A 24,170-nucleotide genomic window follows, 5' to 3' on the forward strand; every position below is an offset into this window, starting at 1 on the left:
CTGAGGGTTCTACTGCTTGCTGAACATCCAATAACTCAAGCTATTGGTAACATACTCAAGTTACAGCAGGAAATGCTTTAAGTATTACAATTTCATAGAATTTCAAGAATCACAATTGTAATTTATTACTCTTGCCACTTAGAAGAGCCTGAAATGAGGCCGTTGGAAATCATTAAGAAGCCTGTGTTCTCCTGGGAAACGTACTCATGGCTCCCACTGACTTAATCAGGAACTGCACACATGCATCTCCAGGCACCATTTGGTCCCAAGTTTAATTTTTAGCAAGTTTACAGTACGTTATTCAAGCCCATCAATTCAACTGGCAGCTCAAGCTGTCTCCAGAGGAAATCAGGAAGCATTACAAATAGCTGGAATTTAAAGAGAGACAGAAGGATATAACCATTAGGAGAAAAAAGGAAGTTGTTTTTAGGATTGTAAGCCAGTTGACCAAGATGCCAAACTACAGCAGTGCCAAGAGCCTCTACCACATCCACCAGCTGCAGCAGTTTCCAGCAAGTATTCCATCAAAAGCTTTGAATAGCTTCCAACTTCCCAACATGCATGCGTGCAGGTGTTTTACTTACCATGACATAGTAATGTCTGAAGAGCTTCAGCTTTGCTAGGTTAATGGCAGCTATCAAGAGAATACAGAAGTCCATCAGAAAATTGTTAACATGAGACAATTTCTTTTGATGCCTGTCTGCAGGGTAGGTAAGTGGTCAAAATCAGGACTCAGGTAATACCAGGCTAGAAGGATTTGTACTGAGGAGTGCCATCCTGGCCTGTCCACATACAGGGTTAACTCCCAGCCTGTGGTGAATTCACTCTTAAAAAGGGAACTAAGATTGCTTTTGCACTAACTTTTATATGCACACACTCTGCATTACAGAACCTTTCTCTACCAGTATACAGCCAACTTTATACTGTCACCTCCCTCCTGCCAGAGGGGCCACACCACCTGACACTGCCTTCTAGAAAATTCCTGTCTTTTCTAGAGCCGTCCCTGACCTGCTCCATGCTTTCAGCTGAGCTAATCACAGCTCTGAGAACTACTGCATTTTGCTGAACAACAGCCCAAGCTGTTAATTAATTACTTAATTAAAAATTAATACCTAAGCAAGGTCCTCTATCACTCATGGCTCAGCCACAAGTCACAAGTGAAACGGGAAATCATCCTGAGCAGTTCCCCAACACGTGTCTGAGCCGAGGCCCCAGGCAAACCTGTGTGTATTGCACAGATCACATCAGCTGGAGCAGCACAGAACATTCATGTGAACCAGCTGAGGTCAACAACAGATGGAGCAGCTGTCAGCTCTGGTCTGAGAGTCAGCTTTTAGATGCGCAGCAGGATTACAAACACAGGCCACTGATGCTTTTGTGACAACATGAGAGGTAAAGAGTCCAAGATGTGTTGACAGCATACAGAGATGCAGCTCAGAGCCAATGAACATGAGCTGCCAGTTAAAAAATACTGCCACATATTTACTGGTAATCCCTCCAAATCCTCATAATGTATTTATCAGATGTGCAAGTGCAGTACATGGACCTGAAGTTCACCTGCACCTCCTCACAGAACTCACCCACTGCAATGATTTATAAAGGTTGCATATATTTGCATGTAAGGTCTTCCAGGTTCACAAGACAGCAAAATACAGTATTTCAGATGAGGGAGAGGAGAGCTAATAGCTCCCAAAGAAATGCTTCACCTCGTCTGATGAAAACAAAGCAGCTTTTTTTATGCAAAGGGAATGTCAAACGCACCACTGCAAATAAATTCCTATTCCCACTACAGAACCTACAGTGAACACAGACAGCATCGTTATAAAACTACTTTTATAATGTAGAGATCAAGAATCCCTTTCCAGTTTCCCTTTAGTGTTCCTGAGGTACTGCTGAAAGCTACAGACACCTCAAGCCAGATACAAACCCTCCTCCATGAGATACATTCTAAGAGCAGCAACCCGACCAACACTTGTTGGTCAGCATGAACTCACTAATGATCTAAAGTTAAAAGCTTTTCCTAATAGAGCTGGTGAAAGATTAAAGCATGTAAATATGCATGATAAGTGCTCCGAATTGTGAAACAGGGAAGCAGTATTGTCCTATTTAAAGAAGAGCTGCATTAAATGTGACCATGAAGATCTTGTGATTTCCCACACACCGGTTTGCACACAGAAGGATCTATTTTGAACTCAACGCGTCCAACTTCAAGAACTGCCACCAGTTGGTGCACTGACAGGCCAGGAGAATTACCAGGCTTTGTAGTTGAAGGAACACCAACTCAACAGCTGTGATTCAAACTGCCAGTCTATCAGTGCTTTACAGTCAACACCAGTGAGCTGGGGAGTCATTTCTGGTGGATTCACGCACTGCACAGGATGAAAGGACAGCAAAGCCAAAGATCTGACTACCAAATGAAGTGTCATAATTCCACCTCTCCCAGCTGATGAAGCATAGCTCAACATTGCAGCTATTCATCATGATAATCAATAGCTGAGTCATAAATTGGTATATTCATATATCTAGAATGTCTGAGTATGGGAAAGAGGGGCAAGGAGAGGAAAAAAAGACCAAGGAGAAAGGCTAAACTACCTGTGGAAGCTGACTTGCTCTCCTCAACTGCAGCAATATTTCTCTCCACTATCAGATATGTAAGTCAGCATTAATGCATGTCTACAAAATTCTGCCAGTTTTTTTTAAACAACTCAAAGTTACGGGACACACTGTTCTGGAGAAAAATCTAAAATCATCATTGCTTGGCATCAGCAGCTTGTGAATTGCTTCTTCACAGGCTGAATGTGCTCCAAGCATTATTATTTAAGTCTTGCTATCATGGACACTCAAAGATTTCTGTTCACCTCAGCCTGGCAGTCCAGACAGCAACAGCAGCATTTACAAGGAGCGAGGCTCAGCCAGCAGCTGTCACTTACAACTTGAATCACTTGCAAGCTGAACCTGTAAGGCTGTGATAACACAGCAGTAATCACAGCATGCAGTAAAGGTTGGGTAAATTTATATTTCGAGTATGATAACCATTCTGCAAAGGACAGTACTTAACTGCAGAGAAGAAAAAAAATAAATTAAAAAGAGACCTTGCACTAAAGGTTTTAGAAATTAATTCATGTTCTTTCAGACAGTAATTAAAAAGATAAAAGCCATCCTCCAAGAAACATAACATATACACCTTGCTTCCCTCAGTTTTCCCTCTCTATCACCATTTACTTTAACAGCTTGTGCCTGCAACAGCCTGACCTGCATCGATCAAAACAGAGCACACCTCAGTATTTTGATAAGCAGTCTCTTACTGAGATTGTCCCCATGCTAATTTTCAATGTTGAGGCTGTCTATAAGATGGAAAAAGCTGGACCATCCACTTGCACACCACACAATAGCCTTTTGATTAATAAATCCGACCTTTTCAGTAAATGTATGTAATAACAATCACAAGATTGCAGCTGAGGGCGAAGGGAGCTCAAGCCCAGACAATACAATCCATAAAGAAAAACCATAATGCAGCCACTGAACGTGCTCAAGGTACAGCTGAAAGTATTTCTGCAATGCTCTGCTTGTCCTACTCACGATGGTGCATTTGAGATGGGATCTGTGCCATTATCAAACTGTAAATGGAAGCTTTCTGCCCTCCCCAATGATGCAGCACATGTAGATCTAACCCTCGAAAAATCAGCTCTGAGAAGTGCAGCTCTACAGCCCCAGCCCTCTGCTTAAAAGCATTCCTGTACTAGAAAGAAGAGGTCAGACAGATACAGCAAGGCTCAGTGTCACGCAGAAGGTGGCACAGACTCCTTAATCTTGAATGTCCTGAACCACATCACCCATTTGGCATGAAAGCACTTCACCAGGGTCAGATGAAAGTCCAAAGAACAGGATAAGCACCGTATCTCCAACACAGAGGTGCCACATCAACCCTGGACAGCTCTCTGGGGCACCTGGAGGTGGTGCTGAGCTCAGCCAAGCACAGGCTGCTCTGCACCACACAGGACCAGGCTCTTTGCTCACAGCATTTTCATGGCACAGCAGCAGAAAGACACTGAATAGTGCAAATGGTTTTTCCTGACATAAGGGCAAGCACAAAAGCATTAATCATCATTTGCCCACTGCACAGAACACAGGGGATGAATGATGCCTGGGAGTGACAGGCTGCAATGTATTTCCCTTAATTCTGCTGCCAACTGTAACATGCTGCAGTGCTCCAGGAAAACAGCAACCCATGATCTGATCGTGCCATGTCACATCTCTCACCACAAAGGCACAGGTACCAGCAGAACAAACTGCAGCAATGATTTCCAACCCCATTCCTCCCTCAAACAACAGAGGATGCGATCACAAGGGTGTGCTATGAGACTTGAGAGATTCAGTGACCAAAAACTTGGAGTTTCAAACAAAAATTATGTATAAATAATATACATATTCCCTCTCTTTTCTTGAGATGCCTGCAAACAAGGTGGTGGCAACTGAGCAGCTTTGCAGGCTGAAAATTCTAGGTCAGTTTACAAGGCTGATTTCCTTAAATCTGCAAGACATTTGCAATGCAGATCTACAAATGGACAGAGAGCAAAGGCTCCTACCTGAAGGAAGATGTAGTGACAGATCAAAGAGGTATAGCTAAGCAGTTGCTTAAGTCTGAAGGTGGCGATTTTAAAAGGAGAGGAAAAAAGATTCTAAAAATGGGATGTTTACGCCCACTGCTGTGCAAGATAAGAAGCCTGTGTAGGTCAGATATACTGCTTTAAAGATCACCTCCAAGGGGAAAAAAGCAAACAACCAGGCAGCTCAAACTCAGCCACAGCCCTACCTACTCTTCACTAGCAATCCACAGCATCTGTGTATCCAGGTCTCCCTGGATAATTATGGCTTTAGACACATTTCTCCAGCTTTCCCACTTTGCTTTTCTTTTAAAATATCAAATATAGTTTAAAAGACTACTAGCTAGTGACTCTAAATCAGAGTCACTTACAATAGGCTTTTTTATTAATTGTACATTGCTAAAACAAAAGCCTATGACAAGCCCAGACTAAGGGTCTGGAAAATTCAAATCTGCTTCATTCCTAGTCCAGTCACACTCCAGTCATGGCTGTCACTTGACCCAGGGGATTGCTACCTAATAAACAGGTGGAGAAGCAGCTGGAAGAGAGCATGACAAACAATAAGGAAGCACCACCAGGATACTGAGCCATAAAGTCCTGGAGCTGTTAGTCCTAACAGATGCGAGGAAGCAAAAATAATTTTCCTTAGGTCCTTCTCACCAGCAAGGATGTCACCAGAAGACTCAGTGCCAGTTATTGAATGTGTAGTATGTAATTCCCCAGTACATCCTATAAGTTAATGAAGTCTGTGTGAGAGAAGAGGGAAAGCAGCCTTTGACTAGACAATAAATCCCAGCAGGCCAGAGGCAGCCCAGCTAGCAGTGTCTGCACACGATCCAGCCAGCTCTAACCACGAGATAGTTTAACTACATAAAAAGAAGATCCAGTAACTTTTATTACTTCAGGAGAAAACTAACTGCAGGGGGAAAAATGCTCGTGATTTAACAGTAAGCACTGTTTCTATTCTTTAATTCTCATGAGAAGCTGAGACATTGAGCAGCACTTCAGAAGAACAGGGTCTCCAAGGGAAGCTTATAGAGCATGTGGTTCTAGTAATGAGAATTCATTGATAAGCCTAACATGAATGATTTCATCTTTTCACAGCACAACCAAATCACTTTTGGTTTTCACAACCAGACACACTAGCAGCATGATAGCACTAGGTAACATTCTGCTTCTGGCATCACATTGCCATTCACTTGCTCCCTGTGGGCTCCTCTCAACAGCCTCTAAATAGTCCAACCAGATTGTGTTTCACAAGTGAGTCCCAGCATTGCAGCCACAATCTGCTCTCAGCTTGTGCAATGTTTTCCCTGAAAATCTATTCCTTAGCTATTCTTTTATTATCAGTGTAGCATAACACAGTTGCTAAGTCCCCCTGAATACACAGTTACTGAACGTGCAGGATCAGAACAACCAGATGGCAACAGCAGTAGGTAAAGCTGGGAACAGCAGCAGGTGATTCACAAGCAACACTCACAATAAAGAGCATCATCACGCATAGAGACCAACACAAAACAGAGGACTAAACCAGACCTTAAGTGCTACTGTGCATAGCACTGACTAGCTGTACAGACACAGCCAGTTCCTCTCAAATTGCTTTTTTTTTCCCCCTCCACATTTTTTACACACCACAGTGTACCTATAGAACTGCCCAGATTTACTCAGATCTGGATTTCATGATAAGTTGGATAGGTTGAGCCTATACACTGAACATCCCTACTGTCACCTCACTTCTCTCCTTCTCAGAATGTCTAAGGTTTATCAAACTCCACAGCACCATCTTGTGATAACAACTAAAGTAGGTACAGGGGGATCACCTAGGGCCACACATATCTGAAGGGTTTGTGTCTTAATTATGTGCACTAATTGCTGTGTGCTCACCACCAGGACAGTCAGATTCATTGCCACCCAGCTAAGAACCAGGTCTGGTGTGTGAAGACCTTGGTTCAGAAGACTGTTTCAAGGAAATCTGAACTTATCAGACTTTTTAAAGGTAAGAGCATAAATACCCCAGAACATATGCTCAGTGGACAAGGTAAAACAAATCCATCAGAAAATGTCACTGAACTCAAGTGAACGTACTGATAAGAAAGCTACTAACAATATTTATATTACACTTTGATAAATTATCCTTTTAACATTTGTTTCTATTAGAAATTAGTAATTTTTCACTTTTAGGTTTGGGTTTGCTTTTTTTTAACTTGTAGGGTTGTTGTTTGGTGGCATTTTTAACAGCTTGGAACATCAAAAAAGCATGCTAGGCTCATCATAAGTATTGTTTACATTTAACAGATGGCAAAAAGTGAACTAATCTGTGGTCTGCACAGAGCTAAGCTCAGTACTCAGACTTACATTTTACCTACAATCAGCAGTGAAATGCAGAAGTTTCTGTGAAAGCCAAGGAAATGACTGGAAGAAGTATCCAGACCTGGCTACAGAATTCCAGAAAGGAGAGACAAGAGTTGAAGGATGGGACTGAAGTTAAAAGGCTGTTGCCAACAAATGACCTACAAATGAAGCTTTAAAGAGTAAACCACCGAATGACAGAAGATGGAAAAGGCTGCCTGCTTCCAAGGAAGCCAGTGCTGTGCTCCACAGCTTGTATCCAAGGAACTAATCCAGAAGAAATGAGCAGATAAGGCAGGAAAAGCACTCCAGCAGCCACATTTGGCCTTTCCATCCATCGGCTCCTTTTCAGTGCTACAATAAACATAACTCCACTTTCCACAGGCAGCCCTTGGAGCTGCTGTACAAACATGGACAAGTCAGGAACTGTGCTACACTGAATGCCAACTTATGTTTTGTTTCATAATGAGGTTTATTTCCTTCTATTCTCTCAGGAATACATTTCTGCAGAAACTGAAGTAAGTAGGTCTATTTGGGCTAATAGTCAGCAATTCTGGAATTCATTTCTAGTTCTGTTTCTGAACACTCAAGTGAGGAAAAAATGGCAAATCTGTCAAGATTATTTGCTCTAGATGTCATGTCGAGCTCGAGCACGGAGAGCTGTGCAAGCAGCAGAGAATGGGTTACACAATGCAGTTCTGATAATTAAAGCAATATAAGAAAAAGGTAATTTTTTCAAAATTTATTCCCATGAGCCCACTGCGGAAAAGCAGAGTGGCACTAATACAGTGTAGATTTATAGTCTTAGTTTGATTTTTACATCAGCATCATGTGTTTGAAATTCTAGCATTATAACATATAACATAGAAGAGGAGAAAGAATACAGATTACTTGCCTTTCCCATCTGTTGCTGAAGCCTCTTGCAAATGTCTTATTGACCTGAAAAATAAAGAATAGATTAATGGTAAGTTTTACACTCCCTTTTCACAGTAGTCCTTTAGATCACTGACAAGTTTTGTTAGCTCTTTATGGCTGGAGTATGCTCATAATTAACTGTGCTTAGCACAGCACACACTTCCCCCTCATGCCCCCTGCTCAGGCAGTCAGCTCAAGTATCTCTGTTTCCTTGGGATTAAGAAAGCAGATTGCTAAAACCTACTTCAGCCTACAGAAAGCTTTGTGGGAGGGAGGGAGCAGAGTGAGAAACTGGGGCATTTTCCAGCATAATGCTTTCCACTTGTACAATTAAGCTGAGCTACTCTTCAAAGTACTGCCAGGCATTTGGCATCTTACTGCTCTTTTAAGCTCTTTTCATTTAAATAGTTGATTACAGCTTACATGTCTACATAGGCAACTTATGTAACAGAAACTACCCTGCAGGAATGTAAATGCAGGGGCCAAGTCTTAGTCACCTTGCTCACATGAATCATCCCACCAGCTGCAGTGACACCATCCAGAGGAAAAAGGGGCAGGATTTTATGTCAGGGGCTTCACTGCCAGTTTATGTTGGCACCATGGCAATGCAGGAACACTGGTTGCACACCATAAACAGTCACAAGACAGCTCACATTTGTTTTTCAGATACAATTCCTTTATGGAAAGTTAAGTTTTGTACCAGCACCTCACTAGATTGGACATACCCAGCATTAGGTAGAAAGAAGTGTGACTGCAGAAGTCACCTTTATCACAGGAGATCGAGTCTCTCTGTAACTGAAGTCAATACCCCTGAGCTTTTATTTACCATTGCCAAATGCTCTCAACCTCAGAGATGAAGCATTTTGACTGAAGAAAGAGGAAGGACAAGTGAGTAGTGCAAATTTCTCGGAAGACATCTCCCAGCCTTGGCAGAAGGCCACCATGAGTGTGTAGGGGAAGAGAAGGACAGTTGAAACCCACCTTCAAAAGTCAAGCTGAAGCTTATTTCTATCTACTGAGTGACACCTTTCTCTGAAACACTCAAGAGTTACACTCTAGAGTGATGACATGCTATCAGACATTTATATAATCTTCATTTCAGAAAAAAAATAATGGAGATGCTGGAGAAAAAGAGGGACATTCTGTGTTTACTAACCAAGGAGCCAGAAGCTCCTTGATATCCTCCTTTAAACCCAGCTGTTTATCCAATTAAGACAAAATGTATTTAGAAGATAAATGTTCTGGCTAACTGGCAAGCAGCAACAATAGTGTTTATCTGAATTATCTGTGTTTTGGTCGAGTTTTATATAACCAACATTATTCCCTGCCAAGTAGAGTGGAAGGAAGGGCGGGGAAATGCTCCCTGTGGGATTATTTCTTATAAACAGTCAAATAAACATGCAGCTACTCTGCTTGAAGGCAGCCCTCATCTTAGATAACACTACTGTTTTGAAATTTAGCAGTCAAGTATCTAATCTCAGTCAGTGAAGCCAAATCCCATTTTTCAATTTAGAGAGTCAACACTTCTGGAAAATTTCACAATTCAAAAGCACCTACAGTCTGCACAGTGTTGGCTACATTTGAACTGCCACCCACCTTCCCTTATCCCCACTCTAATATCCCCAAAATGAGCATCTTCCACAGCACTAGACTGAAATGTTAAGGCTGATGAGGTCTATAAAAGTTAACAGAATGCTTGACTCCACAGGAGCACAGTTCTTTTGCTTTGGCAGAGCTGTTGCTGCCCTTTAGTTCATGTGTTTTTCACATACAGCAACTCACCATACCACTGGGAACAGGATGGCTCCACAGCACAGCAAGTCCACCAGGAAAAGGATTTCTTTCCACAGCCCATACTCAGTTGTCCCCTCCTCTGTTGACTCTATGATAATGTAGGCCACGTTTGCCAGTACCTACACAATAAGACATGGTTATGGTTTAGAAACTGCCCAAGAGATCACTACAGGTGGCCTGCCAATTCAGCAAAAGCCCAACCATTAACAGTGATTTTTCTGCAGCTCTACATCCAAAAGTCACATATTCAGCAGCATCTTCATAAGGTTTACAGAAATAAAAACGATGGGAACTTATTTCTGCTGACACTCAAAGTAGTTCTTTTGTTATACACTGTGCTGAATCTACTGTATCAGTTGAGATAAAAAGGAACAAAATTTACTTATTGAAACATAGACACAGTACTGTGTGGCACATACAGCCAATGTGAAAACACAGAATTCTAAATTCAGCCAGTAATTCAGATTGGTCATTGACCATCTTTTGTACTCCACACCTGAGCTCTGTAAGAGCCTCAGACACTAATTATATATACTTCTGGTAAGGGCTTGCAGAAAATCTCTTCTATATACAACAAACTAAAGTTCTATTCTCCTATGTACTTCAGTTCTTCAAGTAGGAGACCAGCACTGACCACTCTGAACCACTGGGAATGTTTCCCTCAGGCCCAAGAGACAAACAAGTCTTGTTTTTCCCACTTTTTATTTCATTAAGACATTCAGCAAGCATTTCAGCAGTGACAACTTTAATACAATTCCTCTACTTTGTCATTTAGCACTGTTTTCCAGCCCAAGTTTTGTCCCACTCTTTATAGCCAGTTTTCATTTGCTGAAACTGTCTGATCACATTATCTCATGCTTCATATGGGAGAAAAATTGGGAGACCTACAGTAACTTCTGGACTAGGAAATAGCCAATAGGCTCATACAAGCAAGAACTACATGATATTGTGTGCAATTTTCACTGCCTTTGCCAATTTGCACAAGCAGCTCTCCCACAATACAGGAAGTATCAGCATAGCTCGGTCCTCACCTGAAGTGGGATGACAATCATGAAAATTTTTTTGTCTTTATCTGACAGGATGTGTTTAATGAAAGCCCAGCCTGTGCCAATGAGGGCGATAGTGATGAACAGAAGAGCTCCCTTCAGTCTGGAAGAGAAAAAGACACTGCAGTGAGAGACTTGATTTTATTTTATCACACTTCCTCTTCTGCCCAGGTTTCTCCCACTGCCAATAAAGCCACAAACCCAAACAAATGCTTCCCTATCCATAATTTTGGCAAGCACTTATCCATCCCACAATAGTGAGGCAGATGTACTTGTTACAACTGTGTATCACAGAGCAATATTAGGCTTCATTCCCAATATAAGCAATCTTTTCCTGGGGGAGTCATCCGTTCACCATTGTGAACAGCAGCAAATACTGGCAGCTGTACCCACTTACCATTCATACCAGGAGCCAATTAGATACTTGAATATTAGTGTGAACAAAGAAAAGTAAAGCATTTGTTATCCTTTTACTCCTCCACCCACAGAAGTGCCAATTCTCTGCAGCTGCCCTCTGTAAGTGGAGCTTTCCCCTGCACACAGGGCTGATTGCTGAGTCCTTGGTACTGTGGTCTGCATGAGAACACAACAATGTCCCACTTTGTTCAGGAGGGAGGCAGCCCCAGTGGCAATTTGAATCTATCACATCAATCTTCTGACATACTTACAGGTGAGTGATGTAGTAAACAACAGCCCAGCCCTCAATGGGGAATCCCTGAGAAGAGATGTAGTGATAGTCGATCTGGAAGCAGAAAATACAGCACTTTACAAGCTGCTCTTTGACACCCCCACCCTCTAAAAACAGGTCTGCTCCACATCCACTGCCAGTTTTGCTTTCCAGTCAGTGTGTACAAACCCAGCTCTGTCACATTTAGAGAGCACTTCCTCCCAACACATTCTACTTTTGTTTAGCAACAATGAGATAATTTCCATTTGCTCTATTTCCTAAGTGCTAGTGGATGTATCTTGTACAATCTACATCCTTCCCACACAACTCCCCTGCTCAACTACAGTGAAACAACTGCAGTTGGAACCTACTTATTCATTCATTTTTCAGGTTCAGCTGCATTAGGTGATGAGAGGCTTGCTAATTTCATTTTTACTGGAAACCAGACTCACTTCATTAGACTCCAAAAATATTTGTAGCAGATAAAACACCATGGGCATGAAGGTGAAGATCATGGCTGGCACAAACACTGAAGGATTAAATGCTTGCCATGACCTTTCTTCATGAGATATTTTCAGTGGAAAGGGAAAGTCAATACAATTCAACAGAGACATTATCTATGGAAAGTCTCAGAGGTGATAAGGTGAGGTCTGTTGCCATATACCATAATACTTCCTTGCCCTTGAATTTTACAAACGTTCATCAAGGTTTTCATTTATTAATATTTACTACAAGCCCTGCAGCTGAAGCAGTAGCACAGCCCAAGCTTTCAGGCCCACTGCAGATGGCCAAAACATTAAAATTTGTGGAACTCATTCAACCCCCAGCCCTTGCTGCTTCAGCACTTCAGGCCATGATCTCAATGGTATTTTAAATAAGAATTTGGTGATGAAAACAAACAATTCTACCAAAGAGCTGCAGTTCAGTTCTAATGCTTCAGTATTAAGACCAGCTCTCCCTCCCACTGTCCTCTCTCCAAAGCAGATTTCCCTAACAGCATGTCCTCGATTCCATCTTTCTACTTCCTAGCTGAACAACTTCAGGCAGAGATGTTGTACGCACCGCATGGAAGACTAAGGACAATGATTTGGTGAAAGGAAGGGCTGCCATGAGCCAGTGGATCTTAAAGACATCATTTCTGGGAAGAAAAAAAAAAGAAGGAAGAGTATTACTTAAAAAGTCAATAGTAAAAAACTCAGTTTCCAAGGATATTTCCTTAAAATTTGTGTCAAGCAGTCACTCCCAGCCTGAGTTGACCATCAGTGTAAAAAGATTCTCTTTAATGCTGTAGTCCAAGCTTCTATAACATCCTGAGCAGTAATTCAACTTCTTGTTCTAAACCCCTGAATTTTACTGCTTAGGATAATTGAAATTATTAACTAATAAGAATATCCTGCATATATATACATACATATATATATATATATCTTAACTATCAGAAAATTTGCTAAACATATTTCAAACCACAATCAAGATATTTATGGCTGTCTACTGCCATAAGTTGCCATTTCCCAAATGAAGAAAAGTGATCAATTTTTTCTCCTTATTTCTTTTCAAAGTCATCTCCTTTTGACATCAACTACAGGAATTTCCTGTCTATTTTTTGCCACAGTATGTACGCTACCTGAAGAACTTTCAGTGTAAGATTTGGTAAGTTTAGAATAACAGTCTGCAACAACAATTCTGACTGAAGCAGTTTTAAAATATAAACTGTGTATTAAGCATACAAATCTGAGCCAGATTTGGAGTTTTAAGTGATCAAATCTGTGAATTGGGCATTACAAGAAGAATAATGAAAAATAAAAACCAAACAAGGTAGGCCCCTAGTCACAGACACTGGAATTACCTGCGTTTACGAAGGATGTGGATCCATACAGTCCCAGACAGGAAAAAGAAAATAGCCATGGAAATGTAAAGTTTTGGCAGTGGGATTTCACCTGCTGAGAGGTAGCTTTCAGGATTCTTTTCCGTTATATCTATCTGAATATTAAAGGTGTGTTATGCATACAGTTAAAAAAAAAAAAAGAAACATTTTGTTAAAGCACCAAGTTAACAACTGCATTTTGCAATCATATTCACTCATTTAACATGAGCTTTTCTGAAGTGGTGACTTCTGAGTCTCAGAGAAAAAAACCAAAATCTACCCTTCATCCTCAAGAATCTCAAAACATTTTGCAAAACTATTCACACAAGAATAATCTCCTTGGAAAACAATGCCTCAGTTATGCAACACAATTCAGAAAGGCAAAGTAATTTTCCCAAAGAATAGCTGTTCTCTCTACCAAACATCACAATTTGCCCACCTTTGATACAGAAACAATATCTACAATGGGCTGCCAGCCTTTTTTCCTGTGACTGAGAAAACAGAAGCATTATTTAGCATTCTATTTATGCCCCTAAGTGGCTTAGTCATATGTGCTAGGACTTCAATAAAAGAATGCATAGAGTACTGAAGCTGTGCTGCATCTCTAAGTACACTCCAGCAGATCAATCATCCAGGTTTTCTTCTCTTTCCAATTACTTCAGTGGGTCAAAGTGACACACAGCAATTCAGGGAAGCTGCTCTTCTAAACATACAACTTCAGAAGCAGATCTGAAATAGTCTGAGTCGAGTTAGGGCTGCTAAGTTTTAACACCTCCATGTTCCCTTGCAGTAGCATTAACACAAACGTGTAAAAAGCAGTTCAGGGCTGATGTGGCTGAGGTACTTCGGTTAGTGAGAGGATTCATACCAGACCAGCTCATTATAAACCAGCATGAGCACAGGAAAGGGAAAAAAGGGAAAGCCTCTGATAATGACCAAAACCACATAGGACCAAACCCTTGTACATCAAAAGAGATGAGCTATTTGCTAGAACATATTGCCTTTAGGATGTGTATCTAACACCATAAAAACACATCTTTAATTAGGCCAGAAAAAGCAAAAACACTGAATTTAAAGACATTGCAGCAACAGTATAATATATGCAGTCATGTAAAGAGAAAAGCAACTTTTGATTGCAGCAAAACACAAGCAGCTGTTGTAGCTCCCATCTCGTTACAGCATCAGGTCACAACTGTGTAGACTGAACCCAGCCCACACTCAGCCTTCAGATTTTCAGGCATTCCTGCAAAACCAGTATTTTAATTATTTTTACAGTAATCACTTGTTTCAGAAATGCCACTGCAGAGACTGGCACACAACTCTGAATCACTTCCCACCCCATATGTGCACTCATGTGAGTGTGTGCTTGGTTACAAGCTGGAGCTGGAAGCTAGATGTTGCAATCAAAGCTAACGAGTTAATTATCGTTTAGAAGCCATACTCACATCAAGACTAAACAGCAGCTGATCATTAGCTGGCCCTTTCTTGCCAACACACTTATGGAAATACAGGCTGTAGAGTCCTTCTTGTTTATCCGAGGTGATGTTAAAAAAGAACTGAAAGTAAGGAATAGAAGAGTCAGCATTCTTCTCATTCACAACAGGGTTGCCTTGGTAGGAACTCTGCTTCATCTCTACTGAAGCATGAAAGAAGTCAGTCATTTGAGGTCAGTTGGTTCCCTTCAGCAAATAAACTGTTCTGAGGGTAGCAGCACATCTGGAAGTTTCAAGAGAATTCCAGATGCAAAATCATTGCACCTATCTAGGATTTTGCACTCTGGTAATCCAAGCCTGTTAAGTATCAGTGCTTAACTTTGCTCACCACAAAGAGATAACCACAAATATCATATACTTGACATGGCAAAGCATAAAAATTTTATTATGCTTGCCCTGCAGTTTTTCTGTTCCTCCTCCAACTATGTAAATTGTGATAGCTCTGGAAATGAGATCTGTGTCAGATAACAGAATTTTAAATGTGTTTGTTTTATAGTAATCAACCATCACAAGTGAACCAGGGTGTTCAAACAAAGCATTAATCTGGTTTCATACAGAGGATCTTCCCCTTGAGTCATCAGTCAGGTCACAGCTATTTGTTATCAGCAATCTGCACTACTGACATCACAGTAAACTTTAGTATGCTGAGGCTCATAGACTATAATATTTAGAACAGCACCACAAGAAAGCAAATTTAAGAGCAGCTCCCAAAACTTTGAAAGAAAGACTTTCATCAGTGATGCTTAGCTCAGTAAATTTTCAGGCAAACTCCTGCTATCAGAGAGACATTTATATCCCAGACTTTTACTTTTCCAAAGTAGGACACTGAAGGAACTGTGTTCAGATACTGACAGATGCCCTACCTGAAATGAAAAAGTTCCTCTGTCATTGTGAACAGGATGTTCTTGCTCTATCATGCTCTGGGAAAAGGAAAAGAAACCTTTAGATTTTGTTAAGCAGGTAAATAAAACATTTGGCTACAGCAACCAGACAATCAAATTTGGATTTTGTATATTTACAGTGGAGGCTGAGAGCAACAGCAAATACCCTCCACTTTTCTGCTATGATAATACCGGAATATCCCCCCAGGTTCTTTCTGGAAGAGAACTCCAGATCGTTTCTTACCTGGGAGGATGTTGTACTTCGTTTGGACTTCTTACCTAGAGATAAAAGTATTAATGGTACATTTAGTGTTTGCATTAGACATCCTCAGAAACCACCACGTTGTCAATACCTTACTCACATCTTCCTACACTTGTCTGCGTGGCAGTTTCCCAGCTAATCATTAACACAGATTCTTTCCCAGTCTCTCCTTACTCTCAGAGGACTCTTCCCACAGCCAGGATTCATTCTGAATGCATCCTCAAGTGCCAGGATATGATTCTCTACTCTTACACCTCCCACAAAAGCCTACCCTAGAAATCTTTCCAACCCCTCTGGTAAGATTGACCAGAGGCAGGTGACCTAAACCAGATGCAAGCTACAGCTCTCACTTTTTATGTTATGACCGAGTACTGTTAATCTCACTGACAAATCTCAATCTGAGCATTAATACATGGCCTGACAAACATATGGAAATCCTAATTAACCATCAGGAAGGAATAAATTCACAGCTTTCCACTAAGCTCCCAGTAAAAATACAAACAAAAAAAACTACAAAAGCATGTCAGCATTTCCTCTGAACTTGAGGTGACAGAAGCATTCACTAGAGTAGCACATCAAGTTCACAATTTCTACTTCTCCTCAAGTTCACAAGTTCTACTCCTATAAGAAGCTTTTCAAACGTGAGGTCACCCCTTTCTACCCGGAAGCAAAAGTTTTGAACTTGAGCTTTGCTTTTGGCTCCCACACTTCAGTGCACTGTCCACACTCATGCTACACTTTTTACACCAGAGAAACCAAAACTATAGCTGTCAGATCTGTTATCTCCAGTGCCACCCATCCTTGGCTCTTGACTAGTTACAACAGCTGTCCAAGCTTTTGAATGGTATCAAAGCTTGTGAACGTGACAGGCCAAGACAGACTCAGACTGCTCCAGATTAGACTGTTCAGCAGTCTGATCTGAAGTCTAAACTCTGCCAGGAAGGGATAACATGAACTAATCCTGTTAGAGCTGAGATTATAAAATTGTTTTGTCTGCTGGTCTGGAAGCCAGACAAAGGTTTGTGCCTCCTAGAAAGATTACTGGTACAGTTACTCCTCCCTCCCCATAGTTTCTAAGTGATAGGAGTTCAACTCTTTAGACAGACACAGACTCAAAAAATATTGGCTGGAAAGGACTTGTGAAGACAAATCCAACTTCTGACTCAAAGCATACCTGGTGTCAACGGTATCATGTTGGCCCTGGTTTCACTTTGTCAACTATTTAAAACTTTAAAATATGGAGATTGGATTGCACAAATGATCCACTACAATACTGCAATACCAATTTAGGAAAGCTATCTTATTTATTTTACTTATTTTCTGTCCTAATATCCTATCTCAGACATCCAAGATTTAGTAAAGGGAAACAGACATTGTGTGCCACTACTAAAAATTGCTTGAAATCATTGTTCTCCTAACCTTTCTTCAACTAGTTCTTGTTTGCCATAAAATTCCCCCTTTAGTCTTCTTCTTGCCGGACAAAAGACAACCAAGTTGTTAACCCTTCTTCAGAGGCACTGAAGGTCTCCAACACTCATTGTCTCTCAGATGGATCAACAGGACTGGTGAACACAAACCACAGGAGACTCCAGCACAAAGGAAGCTCTGTGCACAGGTTTACACAGGAGGTACAGTAAGTTCTAGCCCCAGGGGACCCCAGAACCTGACCACAACTCAGTGCTGGATGCACAGCAATGAGTAATCAGCAGTGAGAGCACACACAGGTCAGGTTTAGCTGGCTTACCTCTGCCTTCTGTATTTTCGTTGGTCTTTGGAGGATTTTTACCAGAATCACTGTTTGGTTCAGAAGTTTTTAGCAGCTTGGTATTTAAGGCAGTACCATTTTCCTCAGATACAAATAAAATTTTAGGTAACATAGACGCAGCTTCTGAAGAGAACCGTACTTTCACACTGAAGAAACAAAGAGGTCTTATTACAAAATAAAAGTAAACAACATTTTAAAAAAGGCTGTCATATACCCAATAAAAGAAAATCAACTTGTCTTGACTTGGTTTTTGTACTACAAAGAACAGGCAAGAACCAGATCATGACTTACAGCAGAACTGATTGTTGTGTTACATTCTACATGAAATACAAGAGCAGATGAAGAAGATTAAGTTTCTTCAGCTTTGGTAAGCAGAATCTCACAAGAAACTCCATTACCACACAGGAGTTCTTGCAAAAGAAAGCCATACAGACTTGAAGGTACTTCCATAAAAAAACATAGTTCAAGACAAACAATAAAATTGCATATTGAGTGCAAAAGTGACCCAAGACATCAAAGCTCATTAAGCTCATTCAGCACAATTAAGGTAGGTTGTTCTTGCCTGCTGTCCCTCTACCACTACAATATACAAAAAGAATTCTTGGAGCATTTTATACTGCAGATGTTTTACACTTACCTCCCCTCAACTCTCATGTAACCACTTAAAAAAAATAACCTACAAGCACAGCAGCTTTCCAAACCCTTAAAAATAACCTCAAGTGTTACATTATCTTCAACTAAAGATGTAACTTTAAAGTGTCTTGTACACTCTTTACTCACACTTCAGTTTGGATCTCCAGAAGTAAGATTACAACAGAGACATCTGGTTCTGGTGTCTTCTTCAAGATACAATAATCCACTTCTTCATCCTGGCAACATGAACAAAACATCTCTGAAGTGCCCTCTGGATATGCTCCCGTCCAGGTAGAGGTTACCATTCTTAGTCCAGCAAGTTGTAAATCCAAATTATCCTTCACATTCTCCCATGTCTGAAGTCCCCCCACCTCTTTTTTTCTTTTTTCCTTCCAACAATTTCCAGAGTCAGGTAAAGAGATGTCCCAGCTTAGAAAAGCAAGTTCACTTGTCTTACCAGGTAAGTGGAAAAAACATCATTCCTTGTTCGATCCAAACTGAACCCCACCTATGAGAAAATGGAGAAGAATCTGTCAAATTGAAGCTAAACCACTACTGAAGGAGTCAAAGATACTGCTTTCTAAACAATTTAACCTATATTTAAGGCAGAATCCAGGCATTTTTCTCACCAAGTAATTCGGCAGAAAAATACATTCAAATGTAACAAACTCATCCATATTCACCAAGAAAACACATATGATTCAAACTCAAACTAAGTCAGCAGTACCTTCTGTCTCTGAACATTTTAACTCATTTCAGTATTATTCCACATGTTTTTGCTTGACAAAAACATTTAATACTTTTATAGCAATGAAGAGGTAAAACTGTGCAGCAGAGTAAGAACTCAGGTCTGTTATCTAATCTAGTATTTTAGTCTCTCTATTAAAACCCCTAATATAGTGTGCTATATAACATGTAATATTAGAGTTCTACTAAAAAAAGACTGTCAGTGTTCTGGAAACCTACTGACACAATGATCACAAGCTGAATTGCTATGCAATAATGTGAAAAAAAACTCACAACAGAGGACTGCTAGGAAATTGATGTTCACTGCAAGTAATAGATGTGTGCATCAAATTCAGCAGAGGATCAGTAAGTGAAAGATTCTTCCTTAAAACACAATGGAGAGTGCTCAGGGATAAATCTCAATACACAGATCCTCATAATTAGCTCATGCTGGGGAGCAAAGCCAACAGCATCGTAAGTTTGGATCTGACACCTCAGACAAGTGGAGGTCACCAGTGCAATGTCAATTTCACAGGAGGCTTCACAGGAAGGAACTCACTGATAAACTGTCCATGTCATCAGAGCCGAACGCTGGCTTCAGGGAAAGGCTGCTGACGTTGACTGTCATGAAACCATCCTTGAAGAAGCCAAAGGTATTCAGGTGCACTTTCTGCCTCACATCATCCTGTTAGAAAAGAAAGCAAGTTTACAAACACATGCAGAGTCATCTGCTGCAGTAAAGGGGAAGCAGGGTGAGTGATCAACACTTGAATATTCATGCAAAATATCTAATTATGCAAACAGCTAATTTCTTTAGGATACCTTCAGAGGTAGCCAACTATTTCACTGGAATGGACCAACTTTTCCAATAACCTGAACAGCAAGAACTTCAAACAGACATGTTTCTGCTAACTGCCTGGCTATGCTACTGGGAAATATGCAAGCAAAACTCTGGAATAATATAATAATAAATCTGTCATCACTGATTAAATAACATATAGCAAAATCCCCCAAAATGACTGCAGACATATCAAGACAGCTATTGCTTGAATGCTGTCATTGCCACAGACTGAAGAGGAAATAGGTGACTTTGGGGAATCTTACCTAAATGAAAACTGGGGTTTGGCCAAGTGTTTAGCAAATGCATTGTCATCCCCTCAGATCATCTGTGTTAGGCAGGGTTAGTGTTTGGACAGGCAAACATTAATACACTGGAAAACTACGTGTGAAAATCAAGTTTTGTATGTAGTCCCATACCTCCAAATGATTCTTGGCATAAAATAAATGAAAAATAAAACCAGAATAAATACCAAAACCAGAATTACTTGGGTTAGTTTCTCTAGCAGAAAAATGCTAATTCCCTCCTCTACTCCCTCTACAGCTGCAGAATAATTTCCTTCCTCTCAGTCTGGCAAGGAAACCATAGCAATTGATCTCTTCTCATGCCCTGTGCAGCTGATAAAGATACAAATACAGTGAGCTTTAATTTTTATTTTTTTTTAAATAAGGAGGTCATGAAGGACCTCACATGAAAAGTAGCTGATGTCACACACAGCTGCCACATCAGATGACAAAAGGTCACATCCAATGTCTGCAGTTGGTCCCTTAAACCTACTGAGTAGTTAATTGGAAGAAAAGCAGAAACAAGGCAATAGAAATAAAAAAACCAAATTTACAATGGAATTTAAAACATTTGCCAAGTTGGCACTAAAAAAAAAAAAAAAAAAAAGTTTCTTCCTCCTGCTTCTTCTAGGAAAAGACAATCAGATTGTGGAATACTCTATAAAGAGAAGTCAGCTGCTAAAGACAAACTGTTCTGGAGACAGTCCTGGAAGACTGAGCTACGAATTATACAAGTACAAAAAGTTCTTTCTCTCCCTCTACCCCAGTATTGATTTTGATGTCTCTGCACAAAACGTTCCTGACTCCTAAATATCACTCACTGTAACAGCAGGACACTAATCCTGACACAGCTAACCTGCAATCCAGCTGTAACAAGATCACCCTAATAGAATCAAGTTAACCTGGCAAATAAGCAGATGGTTCCCTTAATGCTCAGAAGAGGAAAAAAGTCAAGTGACACAGGGCTTCCAGCAGATGCTTTGTTTAAAAAGAGCTCAGCTGTCTTCGGGTTCTAGGCCATAGAACGTGCTTGAAACAAGAGCCCATCTGGTTCCTCTAGCACTGCATTCCATGTAACTTCCCAATCAGTACAGAAAATTTATCCTGCCTCTTTACAGGGCATATCAGATGTATTTAACCCCACCTAGACAGGGAAGAATTTGGGTCAATCTGAGAAGACATGGTGTCATCCAGCCACAAGGTTTTGTACCTTGTCAATGTGACCAGAGGCAGATGCTCAATTCAGAACACTTGCAAGAGCTCTTCAGTTCCGTTCAAGTGACTTACTCTGCTAATTTACTGATATGCTCCCCACCACCAGCAGATAATTAATATACAACACACACCACTTTCCTCCCTGGTTTTATTTCAGCTTCGAGTGCTTAGAGTTTACAGATTTATTTCACAAATCCCTCAGCTTTACATGATCCCACACACACACACAGTCACCAGTTGCCACTAAGCAACAGCAAGAGCATCTATTGCTCCACATATTGACAGCCTAAAGACACTGGCTTACTAATGGGGTTGAAAGAACTCAGCTTTTATTTATAAGCACTCAACTACTGACTTCAGAAATATTTAAGTTTACAACAAAGGTGTGAACCCATACAAGTGAATACTTCAGCATCCAAGTTGTTAACACACATATTAATTTAATTTATATAGGATGCATTTAAAATTAAGCCTGCCCTACTGAGAAGAAATTATCTGGGACCCGTCACTAACAGCTTACAGTCAAATTAATACCCAAAGTTCTCAAGCTTATTTCCATAAAAATCTTCCCCAGTTCTTCCACTCCCGTAGGATAAAAAGTGATCCTGCAATATTTGAATAAGGTTAGAGGGAAGTGGAATCCATGATCCTGTAGCTCAGAATGAGTAGAAAAATATTCTCTACCATTCTACCCTAAATGGAATTGGGATCACAGTGTCAGTGCAGTTAAAGCCCTGCTAGAGAGTGCTTACCCTTACCTGGAAACAATCTTATTTTATTTGTGTGAGACTAACAGGAAGGCTTATAATTTGTGCAAAACTAAGTGAATTATTGTAAAAGGTATTTTCAACCTGAGCCACTGAAGTCTGAAACCTATCAACATTAAAAGGCACAGGTCACAAGCAACCATTGAAAACTAGCATCTTTTCTATAATTCCATGCCTGAAAAAGGCTTTCTTTTTGATCAAGAAAAACATTTCACCTACAGCTACTTCTGGAATCCTCTGAAAATTGTTTCTGTTGGTCTTCTTAACTTCCAATTTTTGTAGGTTTTTGTTTTTTGTAGGGGGTAGGTTTTGTTAGTGGAGGTGTTTCGGGTTTTTTTACATATTTACATTAAACTAATGAAACTGATAACAATGGCTACTAAGGAGGAGCATCTACAGCAAGGTCAGTCTAACAGCAAAATTCAAGCAAATCATTTCTCGACTGCAAAAAAAATAAACTATTTTGTACACTTTTATAAAGATAAAGTGTTATTTTTAGAACTGGAAACTGCTCACACTGTGGCTTGTTTTTCTGACAACAAAAAAGCTTCACATTAGCACAGTAATTACAAAGATAAAAGAATGAAGCTATTCTGAATTAAGCAGTAACAAACAGCTTGTTTGAGCAAATTTAATAGCAAACACTCCCACAAAACTGTGGCCTTTAGCTTGGCTCAGTGTCAAGGCACACTTGCAAGCAAAGCAAGACTGGCAAGAACACCAGAAAGGAGCTTTCATTGTGAAAGGACTCAGTTGTTGGAGCCTGATGTTTACATTAAGGCTGTAAAGCAGGGGATGAAGGAGGAAGGGAGAGACTGCTCTAACAATAAAGCTCATGTTTATAAAGCAGGTGGGCAAAGGCATTAATTCACTGTTACTTCCCACAGCCCTTGGTCAGTCACAGCTGCAACCTGCACAAAACACCTGCAAAACCAAACCCATACCCCACTCTGATGGGAAAAACAGCAAACAGGATTTAGTGATTGATCCAGGCAGTCCCTTATAGGGACTAAAAGCCACGATGTTTGCTGCTGAGAACATTTGCTTGAGGCAAGTCATAAAGTTTTCTACTTATGGGTAAAGAATCACCTCAGGAGAAATCCTTCAACGCTCAACTGCCAAAAATTCCTCAAAACAATGACGTAACCACCACAAGCCTCCTAATTTACTGCTTCAGGGAAAGGTTTACTTCTCCTGAAGGACAATATTCATGTGGTTGCACTTCAAACAGCTACACAGTCTGAAGAATTTCCTACAAGTAAGAAATGAACACGCCCAGCAGTCATTGCATCCCAAAGGCTGAGGTGGAATTTTTGCAAAGTCCTGGATTCTTCCTAAACTGCTACAACAGCACAGCAGCACAGGTCCCTGTAATTTAGCCCTTTATTATATCTTGCATTATTTCTACTAAATATTACATTGCATGCAAGCAAAGCAAAATTTAAATTCCGAAGACTTACAGAGCTTTCCATGAGCTCCAGAGAAGCTGTTAAAGGGCATCACCCCCAGTGCAAAGCTCCTCTGTCCCACAACAACTGTGCATCGGCTCACACAGAGCACAACAGGCAGAGCACATCTTCACCCTGACCTCCGGCACTTCCCCTCAACAACCCTGAATAACGAGCTTTTCTCCAGTATAGGCACATAATGGCGCATCACTCCTCCAAAGTACACCCAACAGTTTACGGAACCAAAACAAAAAGCTGTCAGCATCAGTTTCCTCATATTCCTCCTTATAGTTTTCAGTAATTGCTCGGTTAGTGCAAAGCAGCTGCAGCAGAACCCCCTTCGGAGTGAGCAGGACAGGAAAACCAGCACACAGCTGAAAGGAAACTCAACCAAAATCCACCTTCAGAAACCTCTCCCTTAGCTCACGTTCAGCCCTCTCTTATCACATCACTTTTAACGGAACGTGAAGCACTTGCACCTTCAAAGCACGGCAATTCTGAGGCCCCTCCACACGCTCTACCCGCGACCGAGAAACAGGCGGCCAGAAAAGCGGGAGGGGACCACGGAGATGCGCTGAGAGGGAGGAGAGGATCACGGCAAAAGCAGAACACGGCGGGG

General features: G+C 40.8%; 1 protein-coding gene across 2 annotated transcripts in view; it reads right to left on the reverse strand.

Annotated features, from left to right (window-relative positions):
- The window catches only part of GPR107 (G protein-coupled receptor 107), a 37,358-nt gene that overhangs the window by 12,829 nt on the left and 359 nt on the right, over positions 1-24,170 (reverse strand). For both annotated transcript variants that reach the window (XM_058853562.1, XM_058853563.1), the window contains exons 2-15: positions 19,559-19,684; positions 18,731-18,781; positions 18,421-18,509; positions 17,620-17,786; positions 15,858-15,892; positions 15,596-15,652; positions 14,685-14,795; positions 13,222-13,355; positions 12,438-12,513; positions 11,377-11,450; positions 10,694-10,811; positions 9,651-9,781; positions 7,849-7,892; positions 585-634 (exon numbers count right to left, since the gene is read on the reverse strand). In XM_058853562.1, coding sequence (XP_058709545.1) covers positions 585-634; positions 7,849-7,892; positions 9,651-9,781; positions 10,694-10,811; positions 11,377-11,450; positions 12,438-12,513; positions 13,222-13,355; positions 14,685-14,795; positions 15,596-15,652; positions 15,858-15,892; positions 17,620-17,786; positions 18,421-18,509; positions 18,731-18,781; positions 19,559-19,684 — 1,263 coding nt within the window. The remainder of the gene's footprint in view (positions 1-584; positions 635-7,848; positions 7,893-9,650; positions 9,782-10,693; positions 10,812-11,376; positions 11,451-12,437; positions 12,514-13,221; positions 13,356-14,684; positions 14,796-15,595; positions 15,653-15,857; positions 15,893-17,619; positions 17,787-18,420; positions 18,510-18,730; positions 18,782-19,558; positions 19,685-24,170) is intronic.

Source organism: Poecile atricapillus, chromosome 20 (genome assembly GCF_030490865.1).
Source record: "Poecile atricapillus isolate bPoeAtr1 chromosome 20, bPoeAtr1.hap1, whole genome shotgun sequence".
Lineage (NCBI taxonomy): Eukaryota > Metazoa > Chordata > Aves > Passeriformes > Paridae > Poecile > Poecile atricapillus.